Raw genomic sequence first — 14692 nt, forward strand, 5'->3', positions numbered from 1 at the left:
GTAACAATCATGACATATGCGGACGATATCATTCTCCTGGACAAGACACCATCAGGTCTACAAAACAGCCTCAGCCAACTAAGCCTCTATATGAATTTTAATGAACTCACCATTAATACAAAAAAGACAAAAATCATGCAACTGTCCAGACCAACCAATAACAACGGAAAACAACTAAAAATCCACTTAAATGACAATCGGCTTGAAGAAGTAACAATATTCAAATACTTGGGCATCCACATAAACCAATTCAAATCCGAAAACGAGTGGACTCTGAAACTGGAACAACGGATTAAATCTCTGGCAAGGCAAGATTGTATGATCCAGCGCAAATACTCTTTCAAACCAATAACCACATACTACAAGCAAAAGGTGATTCCGAAAATAGTCTATGGAACAGAAGCCATGATACACGCAACAGACTATAGTTGGACAAAACTAGAAGCACTCTTTTGGCGTAAAATCTTGCAGCTGCCACCATCTTTTCCAATGCCTAGGATCAGACAAGAAATAGCATTGCAGTCCATCAGTTCAATTGTCTTATGGAAACAATTAGACCTATATCGCAAGCTCCTCACCGATGAGAAAACACCAGCAATTCAAATCTTGAAGTTCCACGACGGAGCAATGAACAACACAATCCTCGATAAGTGGAAAGGCAATCTGGATCAACTCATGCAAACAGAAGAAATCTCACATGAAATGCTTATGATGCGACGTCAACATGCAAAAATAAAAATAATGGAAAATGACTGGATAAAAACCCTTGAGGAAAAAACAAAATACACCCTCAACCTACAATGTGACACAGACATTCGACCCATTAACGAATTACCAGCCTACCTGACCATCTTTCCGGATGCCAAAATCTGTGCAATATATCTGAAAGTCCGAACGAACACCATACCAACACACTTCCATCTAGCCAACACCAGACAAATCGCTCCAACAGAACATTTTTGCCACTTCTGTTCAGACACTCAAAAATCTGAAACACTGTTCCACATACAAATGGAATGTAACGATCTCTCAGAAAAAAGATCTAGATTCGGCAGCCATTATAAGATCAGAGAGCAAATAATGGAGACAGAAGAGAGATGGATGGAGATGCTCTACTGCAAATCGCAAAAACTTATCTTGACAATATGCCATATTCTACAAGAAATTCTAAGTCTTGGCAAACCTGTAATAAGTTAAAAAGAAACCTTGGAAAACTGGAGACAAATGAAGTTTAAAAATTAAACTATAACATTTAAAAAAAAAAAGAAAAAAAAATTGAAAGAACGTTACCAGGGGTAAGTAACTTGTTCTTCGAATGGATTGTGTCCACTCACGTATTCCTTATCTTATGATAGACTCCCAAAGCAGTTATAGTATTCCTGGAGGAGGGATTCAGAATTTTGCATGACAATTCAGGAGTTCTCTTAAGCCTGCGTGCACAGAATGCAACACTGCCTTACCAAATAAGCCTTCCCGGCTTAAAGAAGAATCTAAACTGTAATGTTTGGTGAAAGTGTGCACGGACGACCATGTGGCAAGTGCACACATTTCTTTAATTGGTACTCCCCTCTGTAATGCAGATGTAGGAGCCATGCCCCTGATCGAACGAGCGCGAAGGCCCACTGGAGGATCTTTTCCCGCCAGTCTGTAGCATTCAGCGATTGCCAGTTTTATACATCTGGATAAAGTCTGTTTAGTGATTGCCATAATCAACTTGTGGCCTGTGTAGCCAACAAACAGTTGGCCATCTTGCCTTAGTCTTGCCATTCTGGTGATATAGAAACTTAGTGCATGTTTAGGATCAAGCCTGTGTAGCCTCTCCTCTTCCTTTCCAGGGTGCAGAGGAGAGTAAAATGATGGTAATGTTATTTTCTGAGTCAGATGGAATTCAGATACAATTTTGGGTAAAAGGGTGGGTTTCACCTTAAGGACAGAAAATAGCATATGGAGGCTTGCAGAATAAAGCCTGAAGTTCACTCACCCTTCGGACAGATGTAATGACCACTAAAAAGATGTTTTTTAAGGTTAGCAACCTCAAAGGACAAGAGTGTATAGGCTCGAAAGGAGCACACATCATACATTTTAACACCAAGTTGAGATCCCAAACCAGGACTTTGTTTGGCGGGAAAACATTTGTCAATCCTTTTAGGAATTGTATTATTAGAAGAATTTTGAAGTAAGTAAGATACCTCCTCCGCAATGTGCTTAAATATAGAAAGTGCTGCAAGATACCCTTTAATAGTACCAATCTGGACCCTCAGATTAGTTAGGTGTAACAAAAAGGATAACACCATAGGTGTATTGCATGTAAATGGATCAACATCCTAATCTCTGTACCAGCTGCAGGTTTTGTTGCAGGAGCCTCGGTACAAAGACTTAGTTGCTGGCCTTCTAGCCGAAAGCAAAATCTCTGTCATCCAGGAGGTCCCAATCCTTGTATCTTAGCCTCTCAGAAACCATGCGTGAAGGCGGAGTGTCTTGATCTCTGGATGGAAAACCCGACCTTCTTGTGAGAGAAGATCATCTCTCTGTGGAAGACGTATTGCAGGGCAGATGGACAAGTCCAGAAGGTCCGGGCACCATGTCCTCCTGGCCTAATCCGGGGCAATTAGGATCAGGGATTGCCTGAACGTTCTCAACCTCCTGATCACATGAGAAATGACGGGCACTGGAGGAAACGCATACAGGAGTGGAAACTCCAAGTCCACCACAAACGTGTCTCCTAGAGCTCCACTAGGGGGATATTCACTGGAGCAGAACAGTTTGAACATCCGGTTGACACTGGTCGTGAACAAATCCATTTGAGGGGTTCCCCGAAGGGTGAAGATCTCTTGAAGGACTTCCTGAGCTAGTTCCCACTTGTGGGAGACTGTGCTCTGCCTGCTCAGAGCATCCGCTGCCGTATTCTCCACTCTGGCTAGGTGAACTGCCGGTTGGGACATTCCTTCTTGAAATGCCCAGAACCCGAGCTGCATTGCCTCTCTGCACAGTGGTAGCGACCCTACACCACCTCTCTTGTTGAGGTAGCACATGGCCACCGTGTTGTCTCAGTATCAGGACATTCTTCCCCCACACATATGGCAGAAAGGCCTTCAGCTCTAGTCTGATTGCCCTCACCACCAACAGGTTGATATGTAGTTTGGAATCAGATGGAGACCACCGATTGTCAGGTTGTTGGTATGTGCTCCCCACCCTGTGAGTGAGGCGTCTGTTACTACCTTTATCTCCGGCCATGGTTGCCAAAATGGTTCTCCTTTTAAAATGTTGTCCTTGCAGGCCCACCACAGGAGATCCTGAGTGACTCTGTTTGGGATCTGAAGGAGGTCCGACATCTTGTCTGCGAATTGAGAACATTGAGCCCACTGGAGAGATCTCATTCTCAGGCGCGTCTCTGGCACCAGAAAAATGCAGGATGCCATGAGGCCGAGTGTTAGGCAGTGTGTAGTTTGTATGCAGTACCCTCTGGGACCACTACACACAACTAGGACTAGAGGTGTAAGCAAAACCAGCCTTTGGTATAAGTCTGTACCGCACAGTTTTTGGTAGCGAGCCGAGCAGCCAGGCTTATCGCAAGAGGGAATGTGAGCTTGCAATGAGGTTACAGAGGTCTATATTCACAGGTATTCAAAAAGACTCTTATACTCAAGGTTTCTTGGTAAAACACTTATTAATTTATGACACAGTCAGTTAGAAAACATTAAAAGGAGCTAATCAATATCACACGATAATATACTACAGTACTTCACACTATCCGGTTCGGAGGCATTTAAACTACTTTGAAGGAGGAGCAAAATGGCATTCAGAGCATTTGAAGTAGGAGCAAAAAGGCATAAGTTAATATAACGAATAATAGAGTTACTCTTAAACAGTGCTAATAGTTTGGTATTTAAAAAGAAACGTCTTTGCCAAAGTTCTCAGAAGTAGTTCATAGAAGACAGATGTGTATGTCGGGTCACAAGCTGACTAGGCCTGCAAGTTGCCAAAGGTTAACGCACCTTTTGCGGTGAGAGCCAAGTTCACTCGGTCGGGTTTTCACAGTACCTGAGATTGAAGAAAAAGATGCAGCTGAAGACTTCTGTTCCTGGCAGTTCCTGCAGATCTCGCTGTTCCTGAGCCTTAGTCGTGGGTAAAAGAGGGAGGATGTCATGGGACACCTGCACTGCACAGGGATTGGTCGCAAACCTTTGATTCCGGTGTCTGTCGTCAAGCACACAAACCGGTGTCCTTCTCCATGGCTATTCGGTTTCCTGCAGCACACTGAGGAAAATACAACCAGCTCTGACAATGGTGTCCAAGTGGCTTATGAGTTGATTGGTCCCACCAACTCAAAGGAAGAAGTCGTCCTTGAAAGGCTTCTCTATCGAGATGAACTTGGCGATTCGGACCTGCAGCAGGAATTTACCGGGCAAACCACCGGTCCAGGAGTCAAAGCAGCCGTCCTCTTCCAGCTCGTCTTTGGTTCTTTCGTTCCAGTGGTCGACTCTGCCTTTCAGTCGAAGAGACTCACATTTTAAACAGTTTCCCCCCATTCATCCCAGCCTGGCAGCCACTCACCCAGCAGGGTGGCTTGTCCTTCTCGGACAGTCAGTCAGCCACTCACGCCAGAGTGGATTTGGGTCTCCTAGGAGACTAAGCACAGGGAGTTTCGGGCACCTCCCTCAATTCCTGCCCACCCCAGACACTCAGGCGCCAGAGGTGGTCTTCAGTCCTGAAGCCCGCCAAAGGCATAGGAACAAAGGGACAAAACCTTGTTTGGCGCACAGAGACAAACTCCAGACGGACCTTTCCAAAAAGAAATGGCGAAAAAAGAAGACGGGGACCTGTTTAAACAAAAAGGGGGCTCAGACGCCATCTTGAAAAACATGGCTCCCGTGACTTTTAGCTACCGGTGTTCGCGGTCGGGAAAAATCATGGTAGTTCGTTGTAAAACCACAGCCACCAGCCATTTCGATAGCAAAGTGTAGCATTTGACTGCTACATGTTTTTCTAGACATAGCGGATACTAGGTAACCCCTCCAGCACTCTATTGGAAGATAGTGTGTGCTGGGTCTAGGAATTTAAAAAGACTAGTAAAGCCAATTTAACTTTACATTCTCTGGGAAACAGCAGTTCATCTCAGAGGTGTTTAAACCTTGGGACAGCCTAAAAGGATTCCCTGTGTCTATGCACTGAGGGTGCTGTGATACACACACGAAAAGATGATGCTTATGGAGTTGACTCCATAATCAAAGTACATAAGAGCAAAACACACATCAAAATACATGAGAGAGTGGGAACAAAGGTTCACGCTCTCTCCAGGAAAAATAATAAAGTCCTCAAAATCCAGCAAAGTTGATGGGGTCACTAAGGTGAAGGGAATTGGCACATTTATGAGAATTCTCGATAACACCGAGCAACCTCAGGAAGTCGAAGTCCGGGGGACGCTGGGCACTCTGAAACTTGGTGACCATCTGCAGAATGTCTTCAGCCCTCACCTCTGGTGGCAAGGCTTTTCCCAGGGATGCACCTAGGACTGCTCCAATGAATAGGGGCTTCTGGGATGGTATCATGTGAGACTTCTTGAAGTTGAGGAAGAAGCCCAGTCTGTGAAGGGATTGACGGGTGTAGCTGAGATGTTTCAGGGCCTGTTCGGGAGAACGTGCCCTGATCAGCCAATTGTCTAGGTAGGGGTAGACATGAATTACCCCCACCTGAGACTTGCTGCCACCACTGCCATTAACTTGGTGAAAACCATTGGGGCCTAAGTCAGCCCAAATGGCAGAATCGAAATTGATAATGAGAACCGCCAACCACGAACCTTAGGTGCATTCTGTGCTTGTGATGGATTGGCACATGAAAGTAAGCATCCTGAAGGTCCAATGATACCATCCAGTCCTGAAGCTAGAGGGTCGGAAAGATCTGAGAAAGGGTAACCTTCTTGAACTTGTCCTTCCTGAGGAAATTGTTCAAGTCTCTTAAGTCTAAGATGGGTCTCTATCCTCCGTCCTTTTTTGGAATTAGAAAGTACGGAAAGTACCAACCCTTGTTCTCTCCGCTACAGGTACTAGTTCTATAGCACCTTTCTCCAGCAGGGTTAATATTTCCTGCACAAGGAGCGGATCTGGAGCTTCGAAAGAGCTGTTCCCTGGTGGATGACTGAGGCTTTTTTTCGAAAGGGAAGACAGTAACCCTGGGCAATTGTTTCCAAAGCCCATGCATCTAAAGTAATAGCCTGCCATTCTATCAGATGCTGTGAGAGTCTGCCAACCACTGGGGTCTTGTGAACTAAGTCCTCAGAGAGGTCATGGGGCGGCTGATGCAGTGGCTGATGGCAAAGTAGCTGCTGCTAAGGTGGTCTTAGTACCTCTTCCCCATCCACCACAGATAAATCTTCTTTGGCCTCTTTGAACCGACTGTCCTCTGCCTCTTCCAAATGTGGAGTAGTGACGAAAGGACCTACCCCTCCAGGGCATACTCGTGGGGCGATTTAGAGGTTGTCTAATCTCAGCACAAAGGGATTTGCCTGCTGCCTTGAAGTTTGCAGGTTCTCCAGACTTTCATCAGCCTTGCTACCGAACAAGTCTGTGCCGTCAAAGGGCATGTTAAGCAGTCTGGATTGTACATCTGGAGAAAATCCTAACTTCCTTAACCAGGCAAATCTGTGCATATTAGCGCTATACTAGGCGCTATTGCAAACTTGCATGAAAAGGAACAATTAGGTATTCCTGAGGTCCCCTGTCCAGAATATCTGTCAGATAATCTTGTATGAAAATTGGGCTTGGTCTACTCCATCCCATGTTCTCAACGACCCTCTACATTAACTGCCTGTAGGGTACTTCTGCATGATCAGATGGCTCTAATCTGCCAAACTCTACATCTGGAGAGGTGTCCAAACCACTGATATTATATAGGCATTAGTAGGCAGAGTCCCGGATACCTTGCGCTTATGTAGAAAAGATGAATATCAACATGATTGTTTGTGTGAGACCCAATTGGTTTTTTATTGGGGTAAAGATGACATATAGTCTTGTATGGTCAGCCGACATGCGTTTCGACCTCTAAGGTCCTTTTCAAGGCTATTGTATAATGTTGCTGCCCATTTACGGTCCTGGGCTGGTCAGTTCCTGTACAGGCCGTGGTAAAGAGGTTGTCCACCCTGTATAGGTCTGGGCTGGGTTGCCGTCCTCGTTAGGCTAGTGATTCAATTCCTCATTACTACAGGAGGTGAGGGCACCACCTCCACCAACGCGTGACCTTGCTGCTAACTAACGAACTCACCACATCTAAGAGCGATTAGCTGGAAGTGTTTCACACTAGGGCCCACCCCTTTCCTTGCATTATTGTAGGCAATCTTGAAGGTCTTTTATCCTTGACTCTTCAGATATTAGTGCCTCAGGAACTGCTGGCTTACTATATTGGAGGCCAAAAGGTCTTGATTCATCAGATGATTGTTCTGCGTCCTCATAAATCGAAGAAAAAGATTTGAAAAAAATCTGCCCTAGGTAAAGGGGTATAAGATTTTTCAATGATACCCGATGGTGTCAGGATATTCGTCAACAAAAGGTGCAGAGATTGTCGACACCGTCTATGTCAAAGACTTTGATGCCTGCGTCAACGACTTTGACGCCTGTAGCATCGAGGCGCTTGAAGCCTGATGCGTCGATGGCATTGAAGAATGGTCTTTCGGCACTATTAGGCGTCAATGACACTTCTTTCGGCACCGACGACTCAGTCCTCGAAGGGACTTTTTCTCAACTCGAGGGCTCCTTAGAACACTCTCAAGGTGTTTTGCTTGCCGGGCCCGAAGGTGCACAGGTCTTGCTCTTATGCTTATCGGGTCTTTCGACCTGAGCATGGCTTTTAACAGTACTCGAGGGGGTCAAGGCCACATTCTCAAATACTTTCCTCATCTTCAGCCTAAAGTCTCCTGCTCAGCTGGGGAGAATGTTTTTTTTGGACATACGACCCGTTCCGGAGAGGAAGTCAAAGACGTCGAAGATGGCGACCTATGGCGATGTTTCTTCGAGCGCCTTGACGATGATGAATAGTGGGTGCCACTTTGTGAACGGGATAGTTTACTTTTTTTACGTCGAGGGGAAACAGTTCGACTCGTCCGATGTCTGTCTTTTCAACAGAGTCAATGGGAATCCGACCTCCTACCTGCGGCAAGGTTCCCTCTGCGCTTTCTCAGGGCTTTCGAGGTCATGGACAGGCAGTCCTCACACCATAAGCATAATCTGTGGGAGTCTGTAACGGACATCTTCGGCCCGCAGTCACAGCATTTCTTAAATCCCGATTTCAGAGTAGAAGACGCCAATGACAAAGCCATTTTCGAACATTTCTCTCGAAGATTCTCACAGAGGAACCAAAGCGTACCCTATCCGAAGCGTTAGTGCAGAAAAACGGAACTGAAGCCAATGGATTCTGCGCGTGCTATATATGCCTTTGGTGACGTCAACATCGAAACAGAGGCCTCCGAGGGACATTGAGTCGACAGGCATCGACGCGCAGCGCTCTCTGCTAATAATATTTCCCCGAAGCTGGATATTGGAAATATCATAAAATAAGGAATACATGGGAATACGTGGGAGGACACAATCCATTCAAAATATTAAATACAGTGAGTGGGGGAGGACGAACCTACTTTCTGTGTGAGTGCTCAGAACGTACACGTGCAGAAGGGAGGGTGAATGGGATTGGTGCAGTGGTGCTCATGGGTGAGCAACAGATGAAGTGCAATGAAGGGTAAGTGCGAGCCTCCAGGGAGGAGAGTGAGCCAAGGCAAGTGGTGAGGATAGACAGAAGCTGGGGGCGGTTTGGTGTGGGAGGTCAGGGCTCCGAGGATGCATAAAGGCCCTATACACCAAACAAGCAACTGTGAGATTAGCAGAGGACAGCGAGGGGGTTGGGGGGAGGAGCTGAAGAGGAAAGTCTCGAGGAGCTTCCAGAATTTAAGAAAGTTCTTCTCAAGATGAAGAGGGATGGGGAGATTGTTCCAAAGAAGGGAGCCAGCTGAGGAAAGCGACCGACCTCTGTTTAGTGAAACTCTTTACACACAAAGGGTTGGTGCCAGAGGAGTGCAGGGGTTTAGAGGGGGAACATTTAGTAAGAGAGAGTTGCAGATAGTGTGGTTCCCAGCCCCAGATAGCCTTGTGGATGATAGAGAGGGATTTGAATTTGATCCGTGAAGCAACCGGGAGCCAGTGAAGACTTTTTAAAGGCAGGAGAGATGTGGTCCCTGGGCTTGAGGCCAAGGATACGTCTTGCTGATCTATTCTGGATTAGGTAGTGAGGTCGCAGAGTGGAAGAAGGAAGATTCAGAAGGAGGCTATTGCAATAGTCAGCCTAGAGGGAACCAGGGCTCTGGTAACACTGAGCTTCTGGGGAAAAGTGAGAGAAGGAAGAATTCCTTTGAGAAGGAAGAGCTGAAAGTGGGACTTGGAGAGAGGGGAGTCGAAGATGACTCCAAGGTTTCTGGCTTCAGCAGAGGGAGCAGGGAGAGAGCCCATGGAGGAAGGCCTTTTGAAATATAAAGATATATTTAAATATTGTTCATTTATCTTCTAGATGAACCCTCCCCAATTCCACTATCCACCAGCTCCAAACCTCTGACACAATTAAAGGTTTTAAAATGCAGTAATAATACAAATGGGATATTAATGAGCATATGCAACATGTGCATGAAAAAGGAAAAAGCTTACTTGAGTGTCCTCTTTCTCTACAGATTCATCTAAGGTTGTGTTTTCAGATGCTTCTGTCAATTCTGCCACTTCTTCAAACTCAGGTTCCTTTACATCCTCAGTTACTTCAATCTGCTTTTCTAAAATCGACTGCTTCATGAAGGAGCCATTTACAGCTGGACGCGGTCTACAAAAACGCAGAAAGGAAGCACATAAGCTCATCCTCAGATCAGGTATTTTCATATTTCTAATTTCTATGTTAATATCCAAAAATGTGACAGCCTATGAACTGATAAAAGTGTATTTCTAATCACAAGTGATTCCCAGTGTATATTAGCCATGTCAGTTTCAAATCCTTTTTCTTCCCATGTTCAGTCTATTGAAAGGTGTTCATCTTCATATTTCAAAATTTTAAATTGAATGGATTTTTTACATCTATTTATTAAGGGAAAATAGTAGCAAAGAAAAAGGTTGTTAGAGAAAAGTCAACAGCAGATGGAAGAAATCAAATTGACTGAATGATCTGCTCCCTCTATCTTCTCTTCATTCCTCGTATGATTCGCTCCAACTTTCTGCTAAAAAACACTTTCTCGCTTACTCTTTCACTATCTCATTATCCTCGCTCAACTCGATTCTTGCCCCTCGCCCTCTGGAGCCTGCCCTCTAATCTAATCTTTCAGCCACTGACATCTTCAATTTTTGTACCTGCCAGGTCACATCAATGTGTTCCTCTGTCTCAAACTCTATACCTTCTATACCTTCTCTTGCTCCTTCCTTTCTCCTGGATTCTTCACCATCCTCTCTTGCCACTTCTCCTCCTTGCTCTTCCCTCCATCTCGATCTTCATTTATTTTTCTTACAAGATTCCGATACCTCTGCTTATTTAGCACATGCTCACCCGCCACTGCCTCTCCTTTAGACCAAATTCCTTCCTCCCTCATTGCCTACATCTACCCACCTCTGAATCCCTTTCTTACAGCTCTTAACAATCTATTCTTGACACGCTCTATTTTTCCTTCTCCCTTTAAACACGTGGTTATCATTCCAATTCTTTGGGAAAAAAATACCCTTGATGCTTCTCTCTCATCTAATTTCTGCCCAATATCTCTCCTTCATTTTTTGATCTAAACTTCTTGAGAGGGTTGTTTATGGTCAGATCTCCTCTTATCTCCACATTCATTTTCTTGTTCCTCCTGTACAGTCTGGTATTCGTCCTGCTGTCTCTACGGAATCTGCTCTGTTACACGTCTCCGACTCATTTCTTTCTGCTAGGCACAGCAAACTATCTTCTATTCTTATTCTCCTTGATCTGTCTGCAACCTTTGATACGGTCGATCAGCCCATTCCTCTCTCTGCTTGTTCCTGATTGGGTCTCTGTTGGTCTGTTTTCAAGTGGTTTGCATCCTATCCCTCTGACTGTCCTCTTCCCTGTCACTTCTTTTTGGGGTACCCCAAAGCTCTGTCCTTGGCCCATTCTTTTCTCTATACCATTCCTCTTTCTGCACTCATGAGCTCGTTTAATCTTTCAAGTCATTTCTACGCTGATAAATCTTTTTTCTTCTCTTCCCTCGTTCACTCTCTTCACAGCACTGTTTCCTCTTGCCAATCTGCAGTTAAGACTTGGATGGCCTTTTGTTTTCTCCAACTCAATCCTACTAAGACTGAGATCCTCCACTTTCCCTCCACCTCCCCTTCTCCCTCGCCACAGTCCTCTGGTATCTATTTTCCACTTACTTTGCTGCCTTTTTCCTCTTCTGCTCGCAATATTGGGCTAATTTTTGACTCGTCTTTACATCTCTGCTACTCTCTGCTACTGCTTCTTCTGCTCGCTATCATCTCTAATCTTCTTAGCGCTCGAACATTACTCTTTTCAGGCCGCCTAGCATCTTTGTCTACTCACTATTCTTTTCCCCAACTGAATTACTGTTGTGTACTTTTTCTTGGTCCTCCCCCTTCTCATCTTACCCCCTTGAGCTCTGTATTTTATGCTATCTGCTTATTGTTTCAGCTACCGCCCCGTTCCCATGTCACCCCTTCTCTTATCTCAGCTTCACTTCTCTCATCCGATTTCTATCTTTTCCATTTTCTATGCTTTGTTTTCAAAATCTATTCAAATCTATTCATGGTATTGCCGCTGTACAACCCCCCCCTCCCACATCCCCCACCTGTGCTCTTTGGTTTCTTTATACATCCCTGGATGTTCTCCGTCGCTCTTTCTTCTTTCTGTCCTTAAACCACCCTCCGCCTCCTCTTGTTTACGCTCATTTGCCCTTCTTGCTCCCAAACTTTGGAACTCTCTTCTCCTCTCCCTGTCCCTCTCCGTTCCTCCCCTCTGCTTCAGTCATTATCTCAAACTTAATTCTGTTTACCTAATTGTTCACTTTCTTTGCTGTTATTTGTACTATTGTTGCTTTTAATCATTGCTTTGACTAAAGCGCTCTATAAATAAAATAAATTACAAATACATAATACAATAGACTTTCACTTTTCATCAGTTCGCTAATAACATGTACTCAAAGGCAAAACCAACATTTGTTTTTAATCAAAAACTAAATATCCTCATAACCCCATTTCCATTTGGAATTGGAACGGCACAAGTGCCGCAAAGTTATAAGGACTAGGCAGAAATCTGTATCTCACTTTGTTAAAAACCCATTAAGCATCTCTATAGTCAATGTCCTCCACTGGCCTGCAAAATGGCAATCTAGCCAGTGCTCAACTTACCTGGACATTTACAATATTGAAGCTTTTCGCTTTTCTCATTTTTCAACTATTAGACAACGTTTGAATGCCGTACCCTCTGGGAACACTACAAGCAACCATGACTACAGGTATAGGCAACCCAACCTTTGGTATAAGCTTGTACTACACAGTTTTGGTGGCATGTTGAGCAGCCAGGCTCATCTCAAGAGGGGAAATGTGAGCAGTAGTGGAGTTACACAAAGATTCACAGTTGCAGGTATTCAAATAAACTCTTACACTCAAGGTTTCTTACATAAACAATTAATAATTTATCAGTCAGTTATAAAGCCTTCTTCAGAAGGGAGCAATAGAATAGTAACACACAAATATACACACAAATACTGTATACTCTGAGTTTCTGAATCAGACAAGACCCTTTTGGGATGGCCCACAGACACAACCTACACCCACAGGTGACTTCAGTAACAAGGGTGCCGGGGACATTAATACCTTACTGTTGGCATTCCGAACACTCTTAAAAAGTGGGTAAAAGGCAAAGGTTATTGGAACACAAGAAATTACAAATATTCATAAGCAGGGCAAATACTTTCAGATAGCACTTAGAAGAGGCATTCAATTCAAATAGGTCAAAGCCAAAGTCAATGGGCAAAAGTCTTTATATAGGAAGCAGCACTTCAGGTAAGCAAATGGAAAAGTCTTTGCACAAGTTCTTAGAAGTCTGATAAAATGAAGAATCAAATGTAGGGCCACAAGCTGGTTAGACTTGTGAGTTGCATAAGTTACAAGCACTTCCACAGTAAGAGGTAAGTTCTCTTAGACTTGTTTTACAGTACCTTGGTAAAGAAGAAAAAGATGCAGCTGAAGACTTCTGTTCCTGTGCAGCTCTGCAGATCTCACTGTTCCTGGGCGGATCTATGTGATTATTGCGATGGCCGAAAATGGCGAATTTTTTTTAACCCTTTACACCACACACATATGCAGGGGGGAGATCCCCCGCATTCTCCCCATATTAATATTATACTCTAAACCCCCCACATATATATATGTGGTGTAAAGGGGGGATTAAAAAAAAGATTAAATCAGCATTTTCGGCTGTCGCAATTCCCAGGTCGACATTTTTGTACAATTCCTACCTGAGCCTCAGTCGTGGAGACAAGAGGGAGGAAGTCGGGGGACTCGGGCACTGCACTGGCACTGTCAAAACTGGCAACTGGCAAACTTTACTTTCAGTGGCTGTTTCGCGTTTCTGCTCCTTGCGGTTCAGCAAATAGCAATAAACGAGGTTCCTGGCTGCCAAGGTGGACTTTCCTCACATCTGAGGTCCCGCACTCGACCGAGGGGGGTCAGGTTTGGTCAGTCCTGCTTCGTGGGAGTCCAGAGGATCTTCCAAAAGCTTTAGGCCAGCATACAAGCAACGCACACAATCTGGTGTCCTTCTACCTGGCTCTACGGTTTCCTGCAGCAACTCTGAGGAAATTCAACCAGCTCCGAGATGGGTGTCTAGATGGCTTTCTTGGGAGTTGATCAAACTCACCAACTCAAAGGGAGAAGTCGTCCTTGCAGGGCTTCTCTGTCAATGCAAACTTATCAAGTAGTCACTGCGGCAGGGCTTCACCGGGCAAACCAAGGGTCCAGGAGTTGCAGCAGGCATCCTCTTCAAGCTCTTCTTCGGTTCCTTCGTCCAGTGGTCGACTCTGCCTTCCAAGCCAAAAGACTCGCCTTTTATTCAGTTCTCTCCCATTCATTCCAGCCTAGCTGTCACTCACCCAGCAGGGCGGCTGTCCTTGCCGGACAGTCAGCCAGCCAATCACCACAGAGTGCATTTGGTTCTCCTACGAGACTAAGCACAGGGAGTTTCCGGCACCTCCCACACTTCCTGCCCCCTCCAGATACTCAGGCGCCATTGCCGGTCTTCACTGCTGATGCCCGCCAAAGGCGAAACGAACAAAGAGACCAAACCTGGTTTGGCGCGCAGAGAAAACATCGAGAAAAAGAAGACCGGGGACCATTTTAACAAAGGAGGCTCAGCGCCATTTTCAAAAACATGGCTCCTGTGATTTAACGTTACCGGATCTGCGAACAGTTCGCGGCCGGATAAATCATGGTAGTTCATTACAAAACCACTGCCACCAGCCATTCTGAGAGGAAAGGGTAACATATAAATGCTACATGAGTAACTAGACACAGGGGATACTAAGTAACCCCTCCAGCACTCTCACTCTATTGAAAGATAGGGGGTGCTGGGTCTAGAATTTTAAAGGACTAAGTGAAGTCAATTTCACTCCACTGCTCTGGGAAACAGTAGTTGATCCCAAAGAAGGCATTTAAAC

At 45.0% G+C, this 14692-nt stretch overlaps 1 protein-coding gene across 3 annotated transcripts in view; it reads right to left on the reverse strand.

Moving 5' to 3' along the window:
• Positions 1-14692, reverse strand: part of ZNF532 (zinc finger protein 532) — a 484821-nt gene that overhangs the window by 27132 nt on the left and 442997 nt on the right. For all 3 annotated transcript variants that reach the window (XM_069627063.1, XM_069627061.1, XM_069627062.1), the window contains exon 9: positions 9681-9846. In XM_069627063.1, coding sequence (XP_069483164.1) covers positions 9681-9846 — 166 coding nt within the window. The remainder of the gene's footprint in view (positions 1-9680; positions 9847-14692) is intronic.

This window comes from Ambystoma mexicanum, chromosome 6p (genome assembly GCF_040938575.1).
Source record: "Ambystoma mexicanum isolate Mex_15411 chromosome 6p, UKY_AmexF1_1, whole genome shotgun sequence".
NCBI lineage: Eukaryota > Metazoa > Chordata > Amphibia > Caudata > Ambystomatidae > Ambystoma > Ambystoma mexicanum.